Source organism: Stegodyphus dumicola, chromosome 8 (genome assembly GCF_044657685.1).
Source record: "Stegodyphus dumicola isolate Sdum_Otavi_A_Nest chromosome 8, ASM4465768v1".
Classification (NCBI taxonomy): Eukaryota; Metazoa; Arthropoda; class Arachnida; order Araneae; family Eresidae; genus Stegodyphus; species Stegodyphus dumicola.
In genome coordinates, this window is record NC_140775.1 from 6,386,905 (window position 1) to 6,408,613 (window position 21,709).

The 21,709-nt window shown below is 33.3% G+C and overlaps 2 protein-coding genes and 1 long non-coding RNA gene across 4 annotated transcripts in view; 1 reads left to right on the forward strand and 2 right to left on the reverse strand.

Annotated features, from left to right (window-relative positions):
* The window catches only part of LOC118196116 (tubulin polymerization-promoting protein homolog), a 208,287-nt gene that overhangs the window by 64,413 nt on the left and 122,165 nt on the right, over positions 1-21,709 (forward strand). The window lies entirely within an intron of this gene.
* Positions 1-21,709, reverse strand: part of LOC118198888 (repulsive guidance molecule A-like) — a 135,891-nt gene that overhangs the window by 59,754 nt on the left and 54,428 nt on the right. The window contains exon 2 of the mRNA XM_085821536.1: positions 9,371-9,459. Within this exon, the coding sequence (XP_085677662.1) occupies positions 9,371-9,446 (76 nt within the window). The 5' untranslated portion in view covers positions 9,447-9,459. The remainder of the gene's footprint in view (positions 1-9,370; positions 9,460-21,709) is intronic.
* LOC118196115 (uncharacterized) lies at positions 13,837-20,255 on the reverse strand. Of its 2 annotated transcripts, none has more exons than XR_004759379.2 (3): positions 18,658-19,050; positions 15,409-15,498; positions 13,837-14,519 (listed from the first exon to the last, which is right to left on the reverse strand). It is a non-coding gene; the product is annotated as an uncharacterized LOC118196115 (long non-coding RNA). The 2 variants fall into 2 exon arrangements; XR_015042472.1 differs by lacking the exon at positions 18,658-19,050 and adding an exon at positions 20,172-20,255 and having other exon boundaries at positions 13,839-14,519.

Genomic DNA, 21,709 nt, shown 5'->3' on the forward strand with positions numbered 1-21,709 from the left:
TGAACTGAATTTTATGTGGTTCAAGAGCGAAGAAGATGATATTTAATAAATAAAGGTATCTCACAAAACGTTAAAAAAATGCCCCTTTGGGCGTAATATAAAACTGAAAGCCTTCAGATCTTCTTTTCTTTTGTTTTAATTTTTTATTGTAACGGGAAGATGTATTTCACAGGAGCTCTAAAACAAGATAAAAAAATTCGCTACTGCACAAAATTAAAAGTAACCCAATTTAAGGATGAATCAACAAGACAGGTGCACTCAATTTTTTCCCCTTTCGCTGAGTTGTTGATTGTCCTTCACAGAATGCTTGCCAACATTTTGTGCATCAGCCCAACAAAATCGGGTTTTTTTTTAATCTTCTGTCTGTACTCTTCCAAACGGTTCGACGCGCTATTTTAAGTAAGTAGGAGTATATATGTTCTTGGAAATTCATGTAACTTGGAATCTATTTACGATTGCATAAATCGGCAAAAGTGTAATGCGTATATTACGAGATCCTTTACGAATAATTTCCACACAGAAAAAGGCAGCAGTCGGTAAAAAATTCCATGAAGAAGAAATAATAGAATAAAAATAGCCTTTGTTTTTAAGCACAACTGTTTAAAATAACAGCAGAAAAATATACACAAATAAGTCTATAAATAAACTTCAAATTAGCAATTCAATATCTAAGCTTCCGACGACTCCAGTTAATTCCTAACTGACCTAAAGAAAAAAGCTCAAAATGCTTGTTGCACAGCTGACATTGATGAAGGAACGACTGGCGCAACCTCTCGAAGATCCGTGGTGTCATATTAATTTTATCCGTGGCAACAACGATTTACTCCACGGGATCGTCAGCTGAGTCTACAGGCATCTCATACACTAAAGATTTCATGTGCCCCCACAAGAAAAAGTCCAGTGGGTTGAGGTGCGGTGAGCGAGGAGACCAAGCCACACATCCACCACGTCCAATCCATCATGCAGGATATCTGGCATTCAAAAAGTTACAGAGTGTGATGGAAAAATGTGCTGGGGCTCCATCGTGCATAGACCACATGTCTGTCTAGATGAGGAGCGTAACAGCCTGCAATAAACTGAGAAGCACTTGTTCCAAGAAGATACGTCGATGTTGGTATGTTGCACCGGTCAAACGGTCAAGCACGATGTAAAGGCCTACCAGGTAATCACCTAGGATAACTCTCCAGATAAAAGGCTGTCAAATTAAAATGCAAACAAAAAGAGTGTTACCATTCATTAAATTATTAATTAAAGTAAGTATATTTGAAAATAAACTTCATTATCTTAAAAACAAGGGTTGGAAATGCAAAACTCAAAATATGATTAAACATGCCAATGCAAACTGTTTGCGCAGACGAGATGTGCAGCGGCGGGAAACTTTCGTTAAAAACCCAATAATTGCAATCTGAGCCTTCGAATTTCAATCTAAATAAATAAACACAATTTCTTTTGGCAGTCTTTCTTAACCTCCCCACACACGTCGCAAAATTAAAAAGCAACGAAAAGATTATTGTGATTTCGTGATTGTGATTTTTACTGCTTTGTCTTTTTCTGAAAAGGGCCTCCACTGCTCACTTTGAAATCATTGAGTTTATTAATCAGAAATTCGTTGAAGTTTTACAAATACGAAATAGATAATAAAACGAATTCGAAATTCAAAATTCAGTCTTCCGGTGGAGAACTACGTTATTCAAAATTTGATGGCTCTAGGTACTGTCGTGTTTCCCAGTAAGAGAAACATGCATACATACACTCAGGCACATTCTTCATTATTTAATTTCTTTAAAATAATGATAATATTTGAGGCAGATAATAACATTTAGTGGCAACAATCTGAAAAATGATACACTGGTTGTTGTGATTCAACGCGAAATCCCGTTTCGAGGCTGCCCCTTTACGTTGTTGCCAACTCGCAAATCAATCTCGAGTAAAAGAATTTTCATTCTGAAAGCTCTGGCATTAATTTCTACATTTCTTTTTGAACGTAGGATGACATAAAAAAGAAAATATTACTATACTACATAACCGAAACTGAATACAGAGCGGGGTGGAGAGTTTGGTTTGGTTTAGTTAATTATGGCAAAGCGCTTTAAGGCTATTTGCCTATGGGGAGGAATGTTTTCGTGGAGACTTTCTGAGGGAAATTGGCTCATATACACGTTACACACGAAAACGGCCAAGCAACCAGCCGGTTCGCCTGAAATCGAACCTAGCGCGGGAGGGGGGGGGAGAAGAAAAACGAGGCATAATTTAGTTTACAGATAGGAAGAATTTTGGTCCATAAGTCGCCACAAAATTTCATCATTAGCATTAAATTTCATTTTTGAGGCAGACGATAGCTATGCAGAAGAGTTTAATTAGAAATAATATTTAATTTAATAGGTTTGATTAGAAAGTTTCTTCAAAAAGACTTTTAGTTAGTCGACTGTTATTTAAAATTGGATTCTGTTTTAATCACTTCTTTTTCCCGCCATTTTATCGCAATTAAAAAAAAAGCATATTAGTGGCGCTAAGAAATAAATAACTCACTAAAAGTTGTAGATCGCATACTACACAGTTACCAGAATTTTATTCAAACTGTACGCCATAATAAAGTTTTTTTTTTTTTTTTTTTTTTTTTTTTTTTTAACATTTTAAATTCTACATATAGTGTGTTTAAATGTATTTCTTGTCGCAAAATGGTATTATTTTTCAGACTGATATTACTACGCTGTAAGCAGCAGAATTTCATAAGGGGGGGGGGGAAGGAAAACTGCGTCTCGTTTAGTGGCAACGACTTGTAACATATAAAAGACTAAATAAAAACAATAACCACTTCTAAATATAAATAAAAACTACCACTTCACTATATAAAATAATGACAGGCTAGTCAGTTGGTAAGAAAATACGAGAATCCCGAGGAGGAAGGGAACTCCCCAGCCAAAAGGTACAAGGGGATTAAAAAGGTACGTAAATAAATCCGCTTACATAACTCTAAAATATTCAAAAATTCAGATTTTAAAATTCTTTATTTATTACGCACGTGATATTTAGTCTACAATACTCAAATTAAGCAGCAAATAGTGCAAATAAGACCGTTACAGAAATCGGCAACTTAACCTCGAACGACAACGCACGTTATTATTTCCAAGCAAAGGAGGAAGGGAAGAGACTGCTTACAAACGGCAAGATGATGACCCCGTCGAGAGAGCACGTCGCCAATGGGTGCCCGCGGCGGAACAATAGACATCCTTTTTTGGCCCGATCGCCTACTTGAAAAAACCCTGAATATGATTCCCGCCATCTTCTACAAACTTTTATCGATCGCCATTATCTAGGAAAACGAACATTTTTTTTTCTTTCCCCCTCTTCCTTTTTTTTTTTTTTTTTTTCATCGGGTCGGGGTGCTGTTAGGAAAGTCGCGTGCCGCACATACGTATTATTTATAGAAAACAACTCGCCCGGCACGTGATCGCACGCAGACGACTTTGGAAAATCTGGCGCATTGAAACAGCTGTAAGAATGGGACATCGATTCGACGCTTAGACACACAAAATTTAATTCTCGATATGAAGAAAACTATGTCAAGTGGGCAATCAGTACTTTTAGCCCAAAAGGGAGTTAGTCCTAGTCTCGAAATGGCATTTAGCGTCGAATCCCTGTTAACGGCTGTATCACTTTTCATATTGCTGCCTCCAAATATTACCGCCCTGTATTTAAAGAAATTAAATAATGAAGAATCTGCATGAATGTCTTTGGCAATGGTGAAAAAAAACAACGGTACCTACAGTCATCAAATTCTGAATAATGTAGTCCTCTATCCATGCACATGGGAGCTCGAATCTTAAATTTCGAATTTGTTTTATTATCTATTTAATGTTCCGTAAAAGTTTAATGAATTTTCGGTTAGGAAACTGGACGATTTGAAAGCGTGCAATGGCAACAGTGTACGGAATAAAAACATTTATTTTTCGCGCGAGCTATCAGAAATTCTAAAGGTATGCCGTTTTTAAATACCTACTGACTTTGCTGTTCAATTAAATTTTATGTGGTGTAAGTGCGAAAATCGTGGAATTTAATCAGTAAATTTAACACACAAATCGTTAATAATGATAAGACAAAAAACAATTTGGCTAGCCTTTTTACTAAGAAAACTGAACACTGATAAGAGGAATTCAGAAAAGAGTATTTAACAGTGCATCGGGAATTCTAAATCGTCCAGTTTCTAAAAAAAAAAAATAAAATAAAATAAAATAAATAAATAAAATAAAATAAAATAAATAAATATTTAACAGTGCATCGGGAATTCTAAATATTCTTAAATTAAGTAAAATTGTTATGATTTTGCTACTGAAAACGGGTTAGAGGGAGTGAGTCCAACAGCAAAGTAAGTAGACTGCGAGCTGAGTGACAGCGTTAAAAAAATTTTAACAAACGCTTTTGGGCAGCCTTTAAAATCTGAAAACTTCCGGATATTTTTTTCTTCAAGAACTAATAATGTATTTTCGAATGAGTTATTATTTACCTAAGTTTTATAAATATACCGTAGAGTCTCAGAATGAAGAATATCCGGGATTTCTAAACGGGGTATTGACTGTAAGTAGTAAGTATCGTCAAAAGAGTTTTTTTTCCCAACTATTAATAACTTTCTTCAGAAAGGAGCCAATTACAGATTACATTAAAAAAATAATAGTCTTGAAAGTAAACCCACGAATATGTATCAGCTACACCCATTTCTGTTCTTTTCTCATAAAATTTCTAGTTCCTTAAAAATGTTTATTTTTTTTTAATTACTTATGAAAAAATGAAGAAAACAGAGCGAAACAAAAATTTTTCGTCAATGAATTGGCAATTTTTCGATGGAATGCGAATAATCGAAGCCTGCCAAAAATGTGTTAAAAAATATATCCAACTGCCAACTCATAACCATAAATTTTTATTTTAAATAACACTGAAAAGTTTAGCTAGAAAGAATTTCATTTTAAAATAAAGTACGTCGTTTATTTCTGCATTTTCTGAGTGTAGACCGACTTAGAAACGTGCACGAAACCTCAGTCATTTCTCTGTGTGGAATTTCCCCCAAACACGCCAATTCCACGAATAGCGATTAACAACAATACACCTGGAGGGAGGGAGAGAAGATTTCGCCTCAGATAGCATGCTCAAGTAACAAGAAATCCCCCCCCCCTTTCCGAAAATTTTAACCTGTCAGGAGATTTTCTTTCCCTCTGAGCAATCTGGGTTCTGCCGCGTCCTAAAGGAGCCAGCACTTTTACACAGGTTGACCAGCCAGAGTCCCCCCCCCCTCTTATTTCTTTCTGTGGGAATTAAGATTATTGACTGTTTTCAAAGTGGTGTGCCCCCTGTGACGTTATATTCTTTGACTTGGCCGGAACTTAAGGTAAAGTCAGTATATGTCCAAAGTAGGAAACGTTAAGTAAGTAAAAATTGAAATACAGAAGTATAAAATGAATTGTTTTAGAAGAAATCAAAAAGCATTAACAGCCATCGCGGAAAATGATGGAAACGTGTGCAATGAGGCTAACAACTCCCACTAATATAATACAAAATAAAAACTAAAGACAAAATATTTATGTAAATACTGTTTTCCTATGTCCTACCCCAACAAGATAAATCACAACAGAAAAGTGCTTTACCATTGTAAGCACTGGCTTACTTTATATACAGTACAACTCCAACTATCCGAACTTCGACTATCAGAATCGCTTTCAGAATTTAAGAAAAAATTAAGACGGAAACGTAGTGTTGAACAATCAACGATTTCAGACATTAAAAGGAGCAAACCTACACTTTTAAACTTCGCGTCAGTGCTTGAAAACGAAGATGGCGGTTCTTCAAGAAAATCAATGAAGGCAGCAACAAACAAAAATTTAGATGTCGTTACCAAGTGGATTTTGTAGCAACGTCCTATGGGAAACACAATTTCGGGTCCGATTCTTTGTGAAAAAGCTTAGATCTGAGCTCAAGAAGCTTCGTTGTTCGTCCTTTAAAGCAAGTAACGACTGGCTAAGACATTTTGAGCTTAATTTAACCGAGATATTCAGCCAGCAATGACTTTCAGCACTTGTAGGTACTGTACAGTACGCTATATATAACATGTACGTACCTTTGTTCTGCCTTTTCATTTTAATTAATTAAAACCTCTTTTTCTTTAAAAATAGTTTATTTTCTCACATTTTCAACGTACAGTACATACAGTAATTAATTAAAGTGTACGTAGACCCTTTCTTCGGAAAAAATCCATTTATCCGAAATTTTGATTATTCGAATGGTGTCCGGTCCCATTTTATTCGGATAATTGGAGTTCTACTGTATTTATAAAAGGGGGTACAAAAACGCAGACTGTGTTGCAAATGAAATGAGAGTATATTTCCCGATATGGCTCAAGTGGGAACAAAACTGTTACATGTTTTGGGAAAGGGCTCAAAGGTCGCATGAACACACCGGTACCTTTAATTCTTAACATAAAGGCGACGGCCACAGCTGGGAAAGTTTTATCGAACAGTGAGCCAGAACTTTTGTTAACATCACGTCGGGATGAAACATCCGGTCCCATCTGTTTGTATCGTGGGAAAAATTGAAATCTAGTTTACGGGCGCTGCCCACTAAAGGTCTACATCTTTTAACGTGCCATCGTAAAAATCTAATCTAAGTTAAAATTTATTACACAAATCCTTATTTAAATACTACATGCAAATGTCCCTCCCTCTAAGTGCGACCGAGTTTCATCCTAATAAATCCCTCTATAATTGAAAGTACTATATAATTGAACCCAACCTGTCAAGCATCTTCAGACTACTCCCCCCCAAAAAAAACTGTCTAGTATCTCTTTACATTTAATTATATCAACATGTGGATAGACGGTTTAATGACAATTCAGCGCTTTTCCAATTTCCTTTCACAACTTTACTCTCATTTCAACTTTAGGGAACTCGACCCGATCGAAAAATATCGCCTTGTTTGACTTTATATCTTATTCTGCGTTTTCACAGCCCCAAGAGAGTGTAAAAAACGTCGCTCAGTTAGTCCCCTTGAGGCTTTTATAATCGTAGCCACTCTCGATAAGTATGAACCATTCCCATTTCATCCGCTTCTTTCACAGTAAAACCCGAAAGCGCAACAGAAGATCCCGTCATTAAGAAGTATGTAAATTTAAGGACTGTTTAAATTAGCCTTTAATGCGCGATATTTTTTTGGGGGGAAGGGGTATAAAGAACCCAAAGTGGGTCATAAACTAACCTTTTTTATACGAAGGGGCAAACAGGATGTCTGAAATGGGATTGATGATCTAAAGGATATTCCCATGTCGGACTGAATCAAGAACAGATACCAGAACTGATAGAACAGAACCCACGGCTATTTGGGGGCTGATAGTTTTAGAGTAAAGCGAGACGCCGTCACGAAAAAATCCATTTTAGAGTCCGTTTTGGTAAAAAGAGTCCGCTATTCTGTGTGTATATACAGACGTCAGCCATATGGATTCGGAAACGGCCATTTCCGTTGAAATATGATACCCGAAATTTTTCCTTTACTTCGCAGAAGGAAATAAAAAGACCAGCTTGAAAAATTACCTGACATCCAACTACTAATATTATTCCGCCTTTTTTGACATTTTCTTTACGTTGAGTTTTCTATCGAAAGAATTCAAAGAATATGTTTTCTTTCAATTTTCGTTTCATACAGGCAAATATTTAATTTAGAGGTGTAAAAAATATTTGTTTCATCCAAGGATAGGAATTAAAATAAATTAAATACGTTTAAAGACTAAATTCGTAGAAATTAGGGATCGGATAATCGTATTTTAGAATCTAAAACTTTTAATTTTCGTATATTTTTCCGTCATTTGAATCGTTCGAATTTTAACTTGAATCCCGTTCAAATTTTAATCCAAAATGTTTTGAAAATTAGCTTTACCGATGTCATTGCAAACACGTACGAAAAAAGTAGCGGAATTTTTTTCGCAGTTTCATTTTACTTCTTGGCAACGTTTAGCACCATTTGGCACTCCATATTTAGTGTTCAAAACATTGATTCGAGTTCGCAGACCAGATGAATTCAATATTTTTAATTTTGTATTTACGTCTAATTATCCCCAAATTACTTCAATTTTGATCGAATAATTGTAAATGCAGATTAGAAAAAATGTATAAAAACACAAATCATGAAATCGATGAACAATGCTTTTGTTTCTTATTTCGTAATTTAATATATTGATCTCTGCATATCTAATTACTTTTAAATAAAGCCATAATGTTTGCTTTTTCGATTGATTTCATAAAATCAGTTCTCTTCTTTAAAAAACAAATTATACCTAATTCACACAATCAATCGGACGTAATTCTTCTCCAACAATGGCAAATCAAAGATCGCTGATATTCATGCTCGGCAAATCAGACATTCATTTTTAAGTTATTTACATTATAAAACAGAATTTTCGAATTCAAATCCGTGACATTCAATAAGTGAAAACACGCTTGTCAGTCGATCAGATTTAGATCTAAGATTTAAAAAGCTGATCATAATATATTTGGAGACTTAATTATAATATATTCCACCTAAGATTAATGTTTAGTTACAATACGAATTAAAGAGATTATTCAAAGTAATACGAGAAGCAGGATCGATCGATAGTTTGACTTCATCGATATTGATCTATTTAATTGAAAAAGGTTAACTAGATAAAATAATATACTCGTTAACTAATTAAAATCTCAAAAGCTATTTAACGTAATATATTAAACGCCTAATTATAATATTCAATTTTATTATATTTCGAACAGAATTAAAATCATCGGACCGGCAAAAATAATACGAAAGGTATCAAAGGCGATCAGGCGATTTAATTTCACGATCTAATCTCAAGATTTAAAAAGAACGTATTCACATTATCACATTCTATCTAAGTATATTCCATTTTAGGCCACTTTCGAATTTAAAATGCACAAAATGTTAGATCTAGGATTAAAAATCCTACAAACATGATCAAAACAGAAGTCTAATAGAACAGTTTTGCCAAGAGTTGGAAGTCAGGCAAATGTAATACGTTAATATTCCGATTTTCAGTTCTGGGATCCTGGAATATAAAACTTATTTCTGTTCTGCTTGCACTACACTTAAGACTAAACAAATTGTTCGATGTCTTGAGTAAGTACGTAACATATTCAAATAACACAACATGTATAAACAAACAAAAAATCAACAATCCTACTCCAACCTATATGCTTAAGGGATGTATATACAGCATCACATATTAAATATTCTAAAGAGCATTTAATTTAAAAAACTTTGATGATCGGTAAACTTTTTTTTTTTCAAATTCAATTCTCAAGAAATTACTACTAAACATAAAGGACAAAAAGGATAAACTTACCAACAACCCAGCAATGGATGAAGACAAGAAGCTCCAGAATTCGAATCGGGGAGATGGTGGGGCCGGCGGGCCCCATCACGGCCCATCCCCTGCAAAACACAACAAAGCGTCACCACCTATACAGCGATCAGGATATTCCATGGTTGCGGGTAAGAAGAGTCGATCGCTTGACACAGCCTCGCAAGACGCACTCAGCATAGTACGTACACATCGCTTGACGGCAGCACTTCGAATGCCGCTCGCCAAGCTGCAGGCACCCGTCCGTGGGCCGTTCCCATTGGTCGGGGGGAATCCAGTTTTCAAAAAGCACGAGCTTAGGGAAGCTACTCTGCTTGAGCTTTAATGTACTTGAGGTTAATTGTTCGTGAGCTTAATTCGAATTAATTCAGATTTGATGTTTGTGTTTATAATGCACGTGATTCATTATGGCTCGCTGTTAAAAATTTTGATGGAAGGAATTTAAAGGCGTTTTTCATTGTGATAAATCGTTGTTAAACAATGTTTTCTCATCAGTTTTCATAATCGGGAGATCCTAAATTTTAACTACAGGCGTGAGTTTTAAATGCACGTGCGATTTAACGCCATTGTTCGTAAGCTCAGTTTTGATTAATTCAGATTTTATTTTCAGGTGGTGTTGTGCGTGATATATTACGCCTCAGTTCTGACAGAAGGCAGGTCATTAAAAGTGTCTTTAGTTACAACACCGAGCAGTGGTTTTCTTATTGGTTTTTGCAATGTAGGGATTCCAAAGAAATTTTTACGGCCTTCATGTTAAATCAATTGTTCGTGAACTTAATTCGGCACAGGCGAGTGAATAATTTTAAACACCAGCTAGCACCATAACGAATATGCTTAAACTTTCTTATAACACCTTATCTACGTACTTATTTCAGTAACAAAACTTTTATTCTTAACATTAAGTTACGTTAGCATACAATTAAGTTACGTACTATGCCGTCCAGTGCAGTATGCAATAAGAGTCTTCTAATAATAAAATAATTTTCGGGAATACCTGCTTTTTTATTTCGGCAAGCTCGTGCAGCGCGAATGTAAAAATAAACAACACAATATATAAACATATCAATAATACTCACATATCGTTTCCTTGGAATATTTTTAAGAATGCTTATCATTGCCCTTATTACTAATATTATATCGCATATAATTCCAGTCAGCTGCAATACTTTCACTCACGTTAAGCTGTTTGTTGCACCGTTACAGGGAAGTCAATTCCTTTGCCCGAGAATACATAAATCTAATATAATTCTGAAACCGATGAATTAATTTTCCAACGCGGAAGTCTTCTTTTTGCAGTATTTTAACACTGCCCCTTCAAATGGTTTCGCGAGCGGTAAAGTCGCTAAACACTGGTAGTTCGGTCCGCGGTTCGAATCCCGCGAACGGGCTGTCTGCAAGGGTGTTTTCCTGGTTTTCCCCATGTGTAATGTGTATACGAGGCAGTTTCCTTTAGGAAGTCTTCCCCGAAAGCATCCCTTACCTTAGGCAGATAGCCCTCGAAGCTTTGCCATAGTTAAATAATCTAACCTAACCAGATGGTTTCGTCGTTAACGATTAATTATATATGCTGGAACTATTTTAAAATAAACGTCTGTCAGAAAATTTAATATTTGTCTGTCAGTATATTTCATTTACAAAGTGTAATCAACAGAAATGTTTTGCCAGGTAGTGAACTCCGAAAAACAACAAAACTAATTAGTAACACATACTCGAAAATTTTGTCCTTTCCCCCCCCCAAAATCGCAATTACGTAATTCATGCAATCTACCAATTAATTACTTGGAGCACAAGATACATATTACGTAAGTGATGGGCATGGCTCCATTTTAAAATAATTTCAATGTTAGAGAATGCGGGTATTTTAGGATTTTTTTTTTTTTTTTTTTTTTTTTTTGTGTGTGTGTGTGTGTGTATAAATAAATAGGTTGTTAATATTATTACATACATAAATGAGCAACAAGTACGTAGATTCATTTTGTAAACGTTTACATCAACATCAACCATCAACGAGATCCATCCAGACCCGAACCGTATAGCAGCCCATAGGCCGTTGTAATGGTCTGTCATGTCAAAAGCAGTCCCGGCAGACCGAAACCCCCAAGGACTAGTCTTATAAAATTTAACATGTAAAAACTACACAGCCCAATACAGACTTGACATTACCCTTCTTACAGTCTCTGCCGAGCCTGAACGGATCATCATACAGACGCCGATTCTAGCCACTGTGAAGGCAGCTAATCCAAAGAATATGTATTGTTAATAGACATTGAACATAGACGTTCTTTGGCTAATCTTCCCCATATTGTCCACTTCCAACATATCCACATTGCGAATTGCCAGCTGTAAATGTTTACAATAAAAATCGTATTATCGAAACATGTAAAATAAGTAAAATGCTATAAGTTATTTTGCGCATATTTATTAACGTCCTGGAATGAAATCATATTGCCGTCTTATATGAGGGTATCCGGAATTTTCTTATCGTGTAAAAGGGTTATAAGAGGGATACGTCCATATATAAACCAAGAAGAATTTAATGCTTTTTTTCATATTAGAAATTTTAATGTTTACAAAACGCCTTCTTTCGTGACATCAGCATGATGTGAACACTCTAAATTCGAAAGAGTCCTATCCGACTCTAAAGGAGTGATATCCCACCTCCCTCTAATGCCAAAATGGCACCAACCTCGAAAGAGCGATATTTCACTCTAGTAAAAAGCGGTTCCTTTTCACACAAAAACAGGAGTGACCCTTTCTTCGTTCGCTCTTCTTCGATAGTCAGATATCGCCCGATATTCGGGTGAAACCACACACATTACAAGGAGTTATAATAATAGTCTGCTCACTCCTTGATAGTGTGATTTTTATATAATTATTTTATAGGCAAACTGAAAATTGGTATTTACTATGTAAACTTTATAGCTGATGTATTGTTTTAGATATCTGGTTAATATTATCTCTTGAAAAAAATATTTTACACTACTTTTTAACATGCTATTGTGATTTTAATTATCTGATATATACATCTGTTTTAGATTTGCTACCTATGTACTTACTTAAACATTTATTGGTGATGAGATTTCTTTCCAGATCTAACGAAATATACATATAAAAAATTACATCCATATTAAAATATTGGAAATTCGGTGTAGTTAACATTCTGAAATACTTAACACTATCACTTTCTCACAGAATATATTTAAATTTTACAGAAACATGGCTTTTGCCTTTATGTGTAATAAGCAATAAAAATAAGAACGTCAATGCAACTTATATATAAAAACTGGATTATGAATCAAAGTAGACCATCACTGAAATAAAAAAACACAGTTTAAAGACAATCATATCTTCATTGTTTAGACATATAGTTTTTCTTTCCAAATCTAACGAAATATACATATAAAAAATTACATCCATATTAAAATATTGAAAATTCGGTGTAGTTAACATTCTGAAATACTTAACACTATCACTTCCTCACAGTACTTCTGATGTGAAATTACTTTGAATTCACAGAATATATTTTATTTTACAGAACCTTTATGTGTAGTAAGCAATAAAAATAAGAACGTCAATGAAACTTATATATAAAAACTGGAATAGCAAGATATTCGCAATGAAAAACTTAGTTTTTGAATAAAAAATAAGGTTTTTCAGGTACTTAAAACTTTGAATAAATATTTCAGATATTTTCAAAATTTGATTTGAGAAATCAAAAAATGCTTATTTTCATAAAAGAAATTTAATTAAATCATTTTAGATGAATCATATATATATATATATACTGATATACATTCTAAATTTTGTATACATATTTTAATTTAAAAAAGCAAATTATGCTTATTCACAAGATTTGGGCACGTAATCATGTAAATTGTAAGCTAAATTTTGCATTAAATAATCTTACTAGTTGGAAAAGTAATTTATTAAAAATAGTTCTTGACAAATTTTATAATGAAAATTTGAATGTGTTAGAACAGCTGATCATATATATATGTGTCAGTAAACCTGTATCATAATCTGATAGATTTAACTTCTTAAAATGCTACTTATAAGTGAATATATTAATACAATTTGTGAATTGATGTTACTAGTAGTTTGTCTACTTGAGCATAATATGCATAAAAAATCGAATAATAAATTTTAATATACATTGAACTAAGAAACAAATGCGAATTTAATTTCCCTTACATGAAAACTATTCAGCTTTATTTTCAATGTATGAGATTCAGAAAATAAGTAACCATAAAATACTCTCATGCTATTTTTTTAGCTCCATATATTGCACAAAATATAGCAAAAGAAATGTTTTTATTTCTTATTACATAATTATGAAGAGCTTAAAATTAATTATTACCCCAAATTATGAATAAAGTCTAAAATCTTCAGTTAGCTTGTTACACTTTCTATTTTTGAGAAGTTATATGCATACAAATTCCCATACATTAATCATTACAGGTGAATAAATGCTTACATATACTTTTAGACTATAACTTATTTTTATATATGCTAATTCCAAGTCTCATTTGGGAAAAATAAAGTAAATTTTAAAGTGAAATAATAAGGATTATAGCTCACATGTGTAAGCTAAAAATTCATTTTTCATAATTCTGCTGAAAATTATTATGTATTTCATTTGTTGATTAAATCCGAATAGGAATCATTACCATAACTGCAGAATTATATTAATTTCAATGAACGAAGTATTTTAAATATAAGTGAAAACAAGCAATGCATGAAAAACTCTTTATTAGGAAATATATGTACATATATATACATATATAAAAATGGAAAATATGACAATAAAATGACATTAAAAATATGAAATGTAATGCATGTACAGAATGCAATAATTCATACTCAATCATGTATTTAAAGAGTCCCCACAAGCTCTAGGATTGCTGACATTATACAAAAGGCTTGCCACAAAATTATAAAAATTTGTTGATGTATGTGCATATTGAACGCTAAATACAAAATTAGTTTTAAATAGAATGTCAAATGCCTTCATGGCATGATTTGGGCATGTTATTAAGTGATTTACTGCTTTAATATAGAATGAACTTGTAATACACACTATAATGGGCTGTTTATTCTGAGCTGGCCCAAGAGATTCCATGTCTTCTATTTCCTGAAAATAAATTTCTTTATTAAGAATACATCCATTACCTATCTATTAGGACAAGTCAAATATCAATGAGCCATACTAGAAAGTATATCTTTCCAATTAAAAAATATCGCCAGAAAATTTGTTCTTCTTTCAAAAATAAGTAATTCCTAGTAATTTTATTCACATAGAGGTCTTTTGCTTTTAGTTTCTGTAAAAATGCAGTATAAATACATATAGGAATATGTAAATATTATATTGATGCAAATATAGAATAGGATAGTCTATTTGTGCATTGCTTCTTAATGAAAAATGTAATAAATAATGTACATAAAAATGTAAAAAGAACAAACTATATGGAGAATTAGTCTGTCTTTTCCTTATAAAAACAAGTATCATCCCTTCATAATAAACTATTGTTGTTCATAATAAACTATTGTTATTGTAAAGATGTTTGTTCTTGATTTAATGATCGCTATAGTCTGGCTGGAAGTGTATCTTTTGAATTTCACCTTGAAGCAATTTTTCCATCACTTTACAAGTTAAAAAAAAAAAAAAAAAAAAAAAAAAAAAAATCTATGTTCACTGTATATACATGCATATATATGATTAGTGTCATGCTTTAGATTTAGATCATATAAAGGCATCACACATATTACAAACCATCTTATTCTCTTGAAATATTTGCTAGTATGTAGGTGACATTCAAATCAGTGCAATTCCAATTCTACAGAAATTAGCTAAATGACCATGCATCATCTGTGGGTACAATAGTCGAAAGCAGCCTGAGAAGATGAATTTTAGCAACATGAGGCCAAATACATTCACTGTTGTAAAATGGCTCATTTTAATATAATCTGCCCTCTTAAAATGAAAGTTAGTGCAAAGCATATCAAAATTCCTCAATACTTACATTTAGCAAATATTAGAAGTGCAAAATTTGGATTTTTTTAATTTTTTTCAAATAACAGCCTGATGCTAAAATACTTGCTTTGCCTTTACCCTACAAAAATAAAAATAAAAAAATATATAAAAGACATATACTGGATAAAAATTGCATGTGAAATATAATAATTGATTGAAACTATATAAATATCACACATGAACCTTTCAAGATAGAATATGTAGCAAATTTCAAAGGATATGCAGCTCAGCTCACTTACATATAGTATCAATAGCTTATTTACATATACATACACTGCAAACTAAAAATATTATCCTATGAAAAGAATTTTATAGCTAAGCATATGAAATTATTTTTTATGCATAGACTTATGCCAAATATTTACTCATTAATAATGAATAAAACCTTTTCCCCTCTTTCTTTCCAATAATTTTAGCTGAGCAAAAGTTCTGTGAGCAAAACTAATGCTTTTAGGTCATCTCTCTCTAATATATATAAATACACACGTTTATTACATAATGTTTGCAAAAATATCATTAAAAAGACCTTTGGCACTAGAGGCACATGCATTTACAGCTTACCTTTATGAGCCAGAAGAAACAAACTATAAGCCATTTACGAATAAAGACGAATGTGAGTAATAGATGCAAAATTACTTTACTCTAGGTAATTAAAAAGTAAACAAAGAAAAGTTTTAAAGTATTCTATCATTTATAATCCTAAATAAATTCTATCATTTATAATCCTAGTTAAATTTTTAAAGATTTTTACCACTGAAATCAGCAATACTTGGTACCAGAAGATCAAGGCGTTTTGTTTCCACATATTTCAAAATTCTTGGGACATAAAAAGATGAAAACTGTTTTTTAAATGTCTATCATTAGAAATTGTTTCAGTTTCGATACAATTTCTTACATGGCTATTAGACAAAACCATTTCAATTGTTTTAATGACTGAAACATACTGAAATGTTTCTTTTACAATTTTGGTTTCAAATTGACCTGTTTTTGTATTCAGAGCTTGATCCAATCTACTGTCAAGCATAATTTCGACAGGTTCGATAAAATTCTGACAGCTTTTCAAAGCCTTTATTTGTTCTTTAGTTGCCATCAAAAATCTGCCTAATGGGAAGGATGCCTCCGTGGAGGTCTTTGTAAGGCAAACTGGTTCGTATACACGTTACACATGGAGAAAACCACAAAAAAGTCCATGCAGCCAGCTCCTTCATGCGATTCAAACTCTGGACCGAACTACCAGTGCTCAGCGACTTTGCCGCTAGTGGGTATTATTTAGGGGATGTGCATTAATGTTCGGAGAAAAAGCATGATATTAAGCATTTGTTAGTTAACAGCCTGTTAAACATGGTATTTAGGGCATATAAATTAAAATGAGCGCAGGGGTGTAGCTAGAGGGGGACAAGGGGCATCTGTCCCCGGGCGCAGGATCCAAGGGGCGCCAAACTGATGTTACGGCATTTTAGAATTAAATGTTTTCCATCCTTGGCAAGCAGTAGGGGGCGCGAAATCTTCAGTTGTCCCTGGGCGCTGAAAACCCTAGCTACGACTCTGAATGAGCAGCAAGAAATATAATATTAAGCATACGTAAGTAAAATTTACATAAAGTAAATATTAGTTACTGAAATCAATTTGGCCTTCCCCCATTTTCTCAAAATTGTCCCAAAAACTGTTCCGTTAAGAAAATTTTCGGCAACATATTATCTTAGAAGGAAACATTCTTTAAACGCAATTTAATATTTCTTTGACTGTATCTCAACCATTATGCTTAATTTCATGCCGAGACAAGTACTCGAGTATGCAGTTTTGTAAATTTTCTTTGCAAACACTTAAAAATCACTTTTAGGAAACATAGCACGGAAATCAGACAAAATAATAATAAATTGAGAAAAAATGAGACATGCAAATAAATTTTGAACAGCAGCGAAAGAAAGCGAGGAGGCCGCAAGAGAATTCTACCAGCTTTGTGCTTTTGCAGCGTTTACATTTACTGGATTCTTTGCGATAGTGTTTTCGAAGGCAGGTGGAAGGACGGTAACTTTGAACTTCTGCAGTTCATAAAATTTCAGAATGCTATTCCAAAGGATTAAAAAACACCTAAGACTGAGAAATTGTACCATACTGTCTACAAATCAGCTGATAGAGTATTAAATCAAACTTTTAGAATACTATTAATGATTTTGTGTATAGGAAAACAAACAAAATAGTACTTTACGGTATTAGAATTAATGTTTTATTTCAAAAATAAACCCAGATATTTTGTTTTTATATATATCATTTTGACATTTTATAGACCTTTTTATTGTGCACTGAGCGAGGCAGCAAGAACTCTGGCTACACCTCTAACAGTGTTCACATAACTTAGTTATTGAAAATATAAACAAGCTGTGTTACCTGGGTTTTTAAATCCTATCTAAACCAGAAAATGAATTCATATGAGTTTATTAAAATCAGGTTACTTACATTTCTTTCCTACTTTAAAGGACTGTGGATAAGAAAAGGTTTATAAGACTTGTTTGATACAACAATAGCTTTTGCTAATGTAAACAATTATATTATTTTGAACATTACTTTATCAGATCCTCTCACTCATTTTAATATCACTAGGAGAAGATATAATAACTAATTGAAATGAAAAAGCATTAATCTTGAAAAGTAATAAGTAAATGTCATTAGTTTAACTTTCTAACTATTGAGTTGATGTATATGAATTAATCTATGAATCATTTTAGAATTATCATGTTTAAATTAGTATATATTTCAACAATATTGAAAGTATGCCTGACAAGTTTTCTTAGAAGGGGGAAATAAATAAATAAAAATAACTCGTCGAATTAGGTTTTCTCCCGCAATAGAAGGTAGGGGAAGCTGTTTTTTAATTGTGCATTCTATTATCTGTTAATAAAATAAGTTAATTTTCTAAATATGATAGGCGCTGCCACAAATATAAGGCAATATTGCTTAATTTTCATATTATAAAATAAAAATGCATCAAACATTTAGGTTTTATGGCTTACACATAAAAAAGTCGTTTTGTTTCAGTTGAAATAAAAATGTTTAGACATGTACGAATTTTACTATTTAATTAAGTCTGAAAAAAACATGCCTTACATTTTTTAAAAATAAATACTGTTTTTTTAATTTTCTTATTTGCATTAAAAGAAATAAACATTTGGTGTACATATTATATATTGGCATATACGTATATTTGTCAGTAAATACATATTTAGCATAAAATAAATACATGTATATAGCATATAAAGTCAACTGAATATCTGGAATTTTCAAAAATCCGGACTCGGTATAGTTTTTAATTAAAAACAGAGTAGACCTGGAACATTTAATAATACAATAGTTTTCAGTTTGTCATCAGAAAATCAAAACTTATTTTTTTTTTTTTTTTTTAATAGCTGGGTTTTTTTTAGTCCAAAGGGGCAATTCTCCCAGAAGGACTGTTAATTTCGTTTTGGCATTTTGCATCGATTCCCGATATGTTTCATTTCAAATTGCTGCCACCAAACATTATATTTAAAGAAATTAAATAATGAAGAATCTGCATGAATGTATGTATGTTTCTCGCATTGTAATAAAACAACGGCACCTAGAGCCAACAAAATTTGAATAAGGTAATCTTCCATAGAATATGAGCATGTGGAAGCCCTAATTTGAATTTGAAATTGGTTTTATTATTTTCTTTATTATTTAATATTTTGTAATACTTCAACGAATTTTTGATTAACAAAGTAAACGACTTCAAAGCGAGCAATGGCAAGACTGCTCGTGTAAAAAAAAAAAATATATATATATACCTCCAGCTCGCGAGACTCTGTATTGGAAATTCTAAAGATATGTTCATTTTAAAATTATTTTGCGATATTGCTGTTGAATGTTTTTATGGTTTAAGTGCGGAGAACATGATATTTAATAAATAAAGGTAACACACAAAATGTTAAAAAAACGCCCGTTTGGACGTAATTTAAAATCTGAAGCTTTCAGTCTTTTTTAAAGAATGCAAGATTTTTTTTAAATCGTAAACGGAAAGCCGTCTTATCAGCTTTATTGGCCTCCCGGACTTTTGTAGCTACACCTACACTCTCGAGAATAACAACATATTTGCAAAAATATAAGTTTTAGAATGCTGATATGACCCAGGTAGTGCTAGTATTTATATTTTGGAAAAATTCAGCTTTGCAACAGTAAGTGAATTTTATTGTCACAAACTATAAGCAGAATTTATAAAAAATGAAAATTAAAAATCTATTAAAAACTACTAGAAGCTGAAAACGATATGACTTCAATAGGAAATTCAGTAAAGTATACGGTTTTTATTTCTTCCAATACTACCAAATAATTTACACACTTGTGTTATAAAAAAAATCAAAACTTTAGTATGCATTTTTTTTTTCCACCGCTGTTCTTCCTATTTGAAATAGGAATGCATGCAAAACTAAATTTAAATAACTAAATTCGATAGCTTTGTGTAAATTGTTCAAAAATAAAAATAATGTTAAGAATTATTTACAAAAAGTACCATCCATACGTACAGCTTTCATTGTGTTAGCAGTACGTAATAAATAAAACTACGTTACAGCATTACACTCTTAAAGCAAATTTACAGACACCTAAAAAAAAAGAGCAAACTAAAACTACTTTTTATTACGTACTTAAATTTTGACACATAAATCTAACTATAATTTATAATAATTAAGATATTTATATTAAGAAATAATTGTATATATATTTTAAAAGCGAACTTACTTTTGGCAAAGGAGCTGTATCCATTGTTACGACTGTCCTCGCTTGAAATGGCGCTTAGCCAAAGAACGTTCTTTGACTTAGCAAACTTGTTTGGTCAGTCTGGGTGGACAATGGCAAGACAGGGGGTCGTCCTGCTCCTTCAATTCACTCCCTTCCCCAAGGTTATTATTGCAAGTGGGAAACATGTTCTGCTACCAAGACAGTAAATTTGCTTTGTTTGACACGAAAACGGAGCGAAAACTGCTTCACCCTCCAAATCCCACCCTGCGAGATTTAGAGTGAAGACGGCACGGTCTCACATCCATGGACCTTATAAGAGTTCAGGCTCACATCATGCCGATGTCACGAAAAAAGGAGTTTGGTAAACATGAAGATTTCTTATATAAAAAAGCATTAAATTCTTCCTGGTTTTATAGCACCATAGGGCCCCGAGCAACTAGTGTGCTGGGGTCCTATAAGACCCACCCACTCATAAAGAAAGGAAATACAAACGGGTTAGCCTTGAACCCCTATGTTCGCGGGGGCCCCGGGCAAGCGCCGAGTGGACCACGTATTAAGACGGCCCTGAATATGGCCGCTAATTATGTAGAAAATCTTTTCATATGATGAAATGTGCAAAGAGAAATTTTATTGCTGTCAGACAACGTCGTTAGAATAGGGTGTGGAGGCAAGTTCTGCCTGTGATAGCTCTAAACAGATTCTAAGAATATCCTACTGACCATTAAGCTAACCCAATGATTCGGCCTTCCCCTTAATTGCTCGAAACAATGTTTTATCTAAGATAATAAGTTACTCATTTATAAACCCATTCTGCGTCCCATGCTCTGTTATGCAAGTCCAATTTGGGCACATGCCTGTCAACCGAACCGAAAACTTCTGAAAACTACTCAAAATTGTGTCCTACGCCAGATCCAAATGGTATATTCCTAATAATAGAATACATGGGGAACTAAGGGTAGTTCAAATAAAAACACATTATTATAATCTGGCTAAGAAATTTCATGAAAGACAGCAGCAAGTTGACAATCCTGTCATTCTTAAATACCTGGATCACGTAATTACTCATGTTTTTTTCATCTGCACAATTTTGTATCTGTATAATTTTGCTTATAAAGGAATTTTCATCTGTATAATTTTGCTTCGAGCCCAGGTACTCGCGTTTTTGACACCGTTCTAGTAGAGGGATAGCTCTGGCATTTTAGCAACCAAGATTTCCAGAATAAAACACCGGAGCCCACTTCTTGTGGTGATACATTAAGGATCGAGCAGTGGCGTAGCTAGGGTGGGTCAAAGAGGGACATCTGTCCCCGGGCGCAGCATCCAAGGGGCGCCAAATTGATGCTACGAAATTTTTTAATGAAATGTTTTCCATTCTTGGCACACAGAAAGGGGCGCAAATGTTCAGTTGTCCCCGGGCGCTGGAAACTCTAGCTGCGCCCCTGGGATCGAGTTTTGTTCTTCCCTTTAGTTGGTTGAGAACATGGACATGTTGGGGCGTGTTTGGCAAGACCTTCGTTATCGTGTTGGCATCTGTCGCG